The sequence below is a fragment of the Carassius carassius genome, chromosome 39 (assembly GCF_963082965.1).
Source record: "Carassius carassius chromosome 39, fCarCar2.1, whole genome shotgun sequence".
In the NCBI taxonomy this organism is placed as follows: Eukaryota; Metazoa; Chordata; class Actinopteri; order Cypriniformes; family Cyprinidae; genus Carassius; species Carassius carassius.
Genome location: NC_081793.1, coordinates 28,396,187 through 28,403,375, shown reverse-complemented (window position 1 = coordinate 28,403,375; position 7,189 = coordinate 28,396,187). Strand labels below are relative to the sequence as shown.

At 37.1% G+C, this 7,189-nt stretch overlaps 1 protein-coding gene across 5 annotated transcripts in view; it reads left to right on the top strand.

Moving 5' to 3' along the window:
* Positions 1 to 5,943: 5,943 nt before the first annotated feature.
* Positions 5,944 to 7,189, top strand: part of LOC132121731 (calcium-activated potassium channel subunit alpha-1a-like) — an 86,768-nt gene continuing 85,522 nt past the window's right edge. For 2 of the 5 annotated variants that reach the window (XM_059531460.1, XM_059531459.1), the window contains exon 1: positions 5,946 to 6,570. In XM_059531460.1, the coding sequence (XP_059387443.1) occupies positions 6,298 to 6,570 (273 nt within the window). In that variant the 5' untranslated portion in view covers positions 5,946 to 6,297. Of the gene's footprint in view, positions 6,571 to 7,189 lie in introns of all 5 variants that reach the window. The other 3 variants (XM_059531462.1, XM_059531461.1, XM_059531458.1) reach the window with 2 other exon arrangements.

Genomic DNA, 7,189 nt, shown 5'->3' with positions numbered 1-7,189 from the left:
ACACACACACACACACACACACACACACACACACACACACACACACACACACACACACACACACACACACACACACACACACACACACACACACACACACACACACACAAATATCTAAAGGTTCTTAAATTACATTTAAAAAAAGAGACTTAATGAGGAGTCTTGTTTTCTGAAGACTTAAGCAAATTAAAATTATTATTATATATATATTTTAAACAATAGTTCATTAAAAAAAAGAAAGAAAAAAAATTAGCTGTAATCTTGGCCATGCAAGATCAGGATGAGTTTGTTTCTTCATCAGGTTTGTAGAAATGTAGCATTGCATCAGTGTCTCATCAATGGATGCTCTGCAGTGAATGGGTGCCGTCAGAATGAGAGTCTGATAAAAACATCACAATAATCCACAGCACTCCAGTCCGTCAGTGAACATTTGGAGAAGACAAAAGATGAAACACATCCAGCATTAAGATGATTTTAACTCAAATAATCCATAATTACACTTCCTCCAGTGAACAAGTGTTCTGGTCTGAATCAGGAGAGAAATCTGCACAGATCAAGCAGCGTTTAAACAGATCTAAACAAGTCAACTGATGGACTGGAGTGCTGTGGATTATTGTGATGTTTTTTATCAGACTCTCATTCTGACGGCACCCGTTCACTGCAGAGCATCCATTGATGAGACACTACAAACTATTCCTTACAGAAAATTAAGATAATCACACAAGACAAAAATACTGAGTAAGAAAATAACTGTAATAACACTAATCTCTACCGATCTCACACTGTAGCAACACTCCACTGCTGTTAAACTCACTTCAAGAGAGACAGAATATCTCCTATTCTAAGAAAATAATTTTACATTATTATTTGTAATGATCAAAAAGCATGTGCAAAGTAACTAGATCCTGGATGGCCAATGTCCTGAAAAGTTTAGCTCCAACTGGCCTTAAGGTGAGACAGTGCAGGCAAAAACACTGTTTTTTCAAGCACCTGTCAATTTTGAGATTTTGGGCTTTTTTGTTTTTCATAAAGTGCTTTTTCAAACTAGTGGAAAGAAAACATCCAAAAAACACTGTTAAGTGTTTCTTTTATAGCACTTTATCTGTTTGTGTCAATAGATTTCAATTACAATACATATTTTTAAAGGCCGTTTTCTCAAAATGAGTTTTTTCTTCAACACTGAGCCTTAAATCTCCACTTCAGTAGCACTTACACACACCAAACTTGACATTTTTATTCCTGTCTATATTCTGAAGATTTTTACAGAGGGATTTGTTCATATACATTTTCCTTGATTATATACAACATTTTATTCCCCCCAAAATTGTGAAAATATATTGTTTTCTGGCTGTTCAAAGTATTTTCTGAATTATGGAGTGACAAAAAAAGATAACCAGAATTCCCTCTGTAAAAACATTTGACTCTAATATGTCAAAAAAATTAAACAAAAAATTTGGAACTGACTTCATCTAGTGTTCAGATTTTTGTACTAGACTTTTATGCAAATTAGCACATATTTCATTAAATAATGCCTCATTTGCATATTTAAACATAACATTTTTGAAAACTTGTAATACAAAAAATGTTTGCAATTATCAATGTAATCAATCAACTGGGTAAGTAAGGTGATAACTATTAGTTATTTTTTTTGCCCTATTCACCTGCAGTGTCTCGCCTTAACACACCTATCTGGAATATTCTAGTGTGTCTAGTAAGAGCTTGATTAGCTGGTTCAAGTGTGTATAATTAGGGTTAAAGCTAACAGGGGCGTTACACAAGATCCCGGGCTCTATGCATAGGCAGTCCTGACGGGCCCCCATGCCCCCCACCCATGAAAATATCCAGGTAAAATAAAATATATTTCAGATTCATACTTTTCAAGGGCCCTCTCTTCCTTTGGGGCCCTGGTAATGAGTACTGGTTTTACCCCCAGTCCGACCCTGGGATCTAAACTATAAAGGACACTGGCCCTCTAGAACAGAGTTTGGAGCTGTAAGGTCAAATTATTTTTATGTACTTTATTTTATGCTGCTTTTGCTGACATTATATCTGTGGTCAAAAATTAAAATGACTGATGCCTTGGCACAATGCACACACACATGCAAAGCTCGGGATATGAAAAATGCGAGGCTAAAAGGCATACGTTTGGCTCTACTGGGCATGCACACATAAATAAAACGAAATTTTTGTCATACTATACTAGTGCTTGCATAGACTAGTCGAGCGCTGTCGGAAACAATCGACTACTCCAGCATGCATTAACCATAATGCGTACAAAGTGTTTGCAAGTACAACGTGAATTTTAGAATTACAATATTGTGTGGAGCTGTTACTTTCTATGACCTTATCTATGTTGCATGTAAAAAGAAAATATGTAATGTAATAATTAGGGTTGTGCCTGATTGGCTCGGATAATGGCTTAAAAAACGAATAACGGACAAGGAATAATTCTGCCTGAATACTCGACTGAAGCTGGCACAGTCCGGAGTTTGCTAGATAAGCCAGGGCATCAGCGCAATATTATACACAGACCTCTAAAGTCACGAGTGTGAAGTGAATGAATGTAAACTTTATGAGCAAAAAGAGTGCAAATCAAACACCACACTGTCGCCTCTCTGTGCATCTCTCAGAAATCAGAGCGTTGCAAGAGTAATTTTACCTATAATAATACACCATACATGTTATAGTGTTTGTATATATTTAAAAGGCAATGATTTAAAGCTTAGGCTATAATATGATACGAATGAATGGAATAAGCACAGCGCGCTCACCAATCAAACAGCTGTCTCTCAAAAACCAAACCAGTTCTCTCAAGAGCTTTAGCTTCGGGTTTTCTACTTGTCCTACGTGCTTGCATCTTTATCTTTTGCTGGTTTGCGTGGCACACACACATCTGTTTAGTGAAGTTTACTAAACATTAAGACTAGCTTAAAGAGTTAATGTAATGAAAATGTGCACATTGAATGGATTCAGTCGTTTGTCATGACATCTCTCTGCTTGCATGATAAATATTATTTTAGAAATTAATAATTATTTTAGTTTAACACGACATACTTGTTCAGTTATAACTACGAAAAAAAAGGTAAAAAGTCTTATCAAGTAACTGTACGACGTTGTATCCGAATGCAGACACGAAAAATGTTGTGATTGTTACAAATACTGGCTGTTACATGATCATTTAAACATGTCATAATTATAATTTTTTTAAATTTACATATGTAATTGTTGCATAAGGCTATACATATATAAGCGTTTATTGATAAAAAAAACTATTTAATGTGACTTTTGAGGTAACACTAATTTATGAGGGTTTTCATGTAGTTCTTCATGTTTACAGAGGTGAGGTTTCTGAACCAGTTTACTTGAATGTTTAACTTCATGCATCTGTCCCTGCGTGGGTCTGATCCAATCCGTGCATGCTAGTTCCACACAGACGCTTAATTTACGGTTAAAAATACTGACTGTTAAGATTGTTTAAGGGTTCATTCACTCCGAAATGAAACTTCTGTCATCATTTTTTCTAGCCTGTATTCTGTGGAGCACAAACGCAGATGTTTAGCAGAACGTCTGAGCTGCTCTTTTCCACACGACGCCATGCTTCAAAAAGCACCGTGAAATAATGTCATTTTGAGGGTTTTACTTCACTTTGAGTTGCATTGAATCAGAATGAAGTGCGTTTTGATTCGCTCTCGTTGCATGGAACAGAGCAGAGTGAAGTTTCCGCAATCTTCGGGTTTGAAAAAACATTTTTCATTTTTGGTGGAACTATTCCTTTAAGCTTTAATGTACCAGTTGTTTTATTTCATTAACTTCTAAGTCTACTTTTTATTATTTAAATGAAAGATGCAATAATCCGCTGCATGATGATTTCCTATATGCTCTGATTATTTTTATTTTGTTTTTATATTAATTCTAATTTGTAGTCGAGTATTAGGCAGAGCTGAATGCTTATTACTATATCTTAAAAGCTCTTGTTTTCAGAAAAAACGTGCCAAATGCTTCCTCCTGTATTTTGCACTCTTTTCGATGGAAAGGTACTACTTTATTAATCCCAGACGGGAGATTAAGTAATCCTCCTCGTTCAGGAATAGTTAGTTAATCCTCTCTCGAGTGAAAGCTTTGGTACTACACTAGTCTTTCGGTTTACCTTACAAAAGGATGTTCACTGTGACATCACTTCCTGTTCTGACCTAGTTTAACCAATGAAAGGAGTCGCTTGGTTTAGCTTCCTCAATGAAGATTGAAACTCTCTCACATCACGTAATGTTCTTCCACTCCTGCCAATAATGACGCTGATGTTGAATTGGTGCAGATGCTCAGTTTGTAGCTAGAAAAAAACACAGTTCAAATTTAAAAAAAAAATTCTGTTGTGTTTTATGATAATATAACACCCTGGTACTGTTACATTAAACACAACAATATTTTATAATTGTTACATTAATAAAGTCTAAATTAAACATGACATGTATGTGTGCAGTTTATGGTGAGTTAATGGAAACCTTGGAGCAATAAGGAAAGTAAAAGTCTTTTCGTATAAACATTATTTAATATAATGTGTGGTGTGTCCCAAAGCTCATGTGGAAAATATGATGCGGTTCCTGTGAGGAGTCGCCAGATGGCGTCATATCCTTCTTCAGCCTCTCATCCCCATAACCAGGATTATGTAAACATTGCATATCAAGTGAAATATTATTAATTGATGAGCTGTTATTCAGCGGGAAAAAAATCGTATAGAAAAAGGAAGAATATTTGTTATGATAAAAAATGAAAAACAAGCTCATGTTGATCCCAAATGTGGCTTAGAGCAACTTTTATTTCCCTTGCAAAAACTTTTGGTTAAAAAATACACTTATTTGAAGCAATAGAAAAAAATAATTTTCCACTTAGTATGCATCTTTTAATCCTTGTGCAGATGTATTTATTTAATTTGTCAATTCCCCTAGAAGTCTGTGGAGTGTCTGGATTCAGATGGAAAAGCTTTCCAGTGACATGCTCATAAAGGCTATAATAAAATCTGGAAAAATGCATTTAGGCTACATGTATAAAAAACACGATGCATGACATCTGGTGGTGCACAATAATAGAGCCATTCGTGTCCATGATGAGGTTTAAAAACATGGCCATAAATGCAATGATCCTTTCAGACATGAACTATGGTAACCACAGCGTCCTCAGGGAGTGAATGATGGTTTTACTGTGTGTTATTATCATACACATCAACACAAGTTTAGTACATTTGATTTTTAAAAATGTTTACATCTCAGAATGTGAACTCTTCAAGGACAAGTAAGGGAATTTTGAAGTTTATTTGAAATGTTCAGCACTGAATTACTAAAAAACATTATCTGCAGAGATAGCAGCAGTAATTTGTGTGTGTGCGGGTGTGTGTTTATACACACACACACACACACACACACACACACACACACACACACACACACACACACATATATATATATATATATATATATATATATATATATATATATATTTATACACACACACATACACACACACATATATATATACACACACACACACACACACACACACACACATATATATATATATACACACACACACGCATATATATATATATACACACACCCACACACACACACACATATACTATGCACTGGCATTAAGAAATAGATTTTTCAACAACATTAAACAACATTTATTTAACATTAAATAATTAAGTAAATAAATTAGATTTTTATATTACAACTGGGTAAAAGCACCGAACAGTTGTCATGCAACTTGAAAAAGTAATTTTTAAATATTTGATCCTATTTTAAGCCCACCTAGCATGAATCACCACCTTAAAAAATTATGCCTTTTTTATATCACGACATCTTTCTGGAAGATAATCGCGATTGATGTATGTTTTGGATATCTGCGGGGTTTGGAGACGTTCTGACGGGCATCAGACTGACTGACTCCGCCCTCCGGCACCTGAACGGAGAGACCGGAGCTGAACGCAACACGTTAGTGAACGACAGAGAGCGCACGGAAGATCCGCTCCGGGGGAAACTGTTCGTGAACGGCTAGGCGGGCATGCTTTCTATCGTGAAACCTACTTAGAGTATAAGCTCGTTTAAAGACGCCACGACGCGTTTCCAGTAGACGTTTGCCTGCGTTTTAAGGACCGCGCGAAGAACCGACCAGCGGGCGAGAGCGCGGAGCGCAGCGGGAGGAGAGTGCGCGCACACAGGGACACACACGCGGGGCTCTACGCCCTGCCAGACATGGCTCGTCGGGTGCGGGGCGCTACAGGGGTCTCCAGAAAGACCCTCGATGCTCCCCACTGAAGAAGCAGAAGATGATGATGATGGTGATGAGAAGCAGCTCTCCACAATAATGACCTATCATCCACTAAAGTCTCGGAACATGGATGTGATCATCCCCTACACCAGTGATATGCCCTGTGACCCCAACGGCCAGAAGATGTGGTGGGCTTTCCTCGCCTCCTCCATGGTCACGTTCTTCGGGGGTCTCTTTATTATTCTGCTGTGGAGGACCCTTAAGTACCTGTGGACGGTGTGCTGCCACTGCAAGGGTAAAAAGAAGGTAAAACGCCCCAGTGACACCTGCTTCTAGGGCTGAAGTTTCGCAGATGTTCTCGTGATCTTAAAAACCTGTTATGTGAAGACCAATGCGTTTGTAGACACATGCACATATGACTTACTTCACAAAATGCAATGATAAGCACTCATGTTCCTCCTTCAGCTGTGAAACCACCTCATGAAGTTGGTAGATGAGTGTTTTCTACATCATAATGATGTTTTCGTCATGCAGACGTGCAAAAGTGAAGAAGGAGTGCATGTGTCCAAATTTTTGGCTGGTAATATATGACACATTTTCACTCATCTGCTTTTTTTTTCTTCTAGTAGTTCAGCCGATCGGTCATGTTTGACTCCTGTCAAAATTTTGCCAACAAAAATAGTTCAGAGCAAAGCGTCTCAATTGTGTTTCAAACTTTCAATCCTGAAACAATCTGTTGTTGAACGAAACATTTGAGTCAGTGATTTAGTGATCCATTCATAAACGAAGCAGCCGTTTTGAATGAATCGTTTAAATGAATGACTCAATGAATCAGTTGTATATATTTATCTAAAACAGGACTTTACCAGCCAAAGTACTAGCACAAAAGCACATATTGTCACAGAAAATATAGAGATAATGTTTT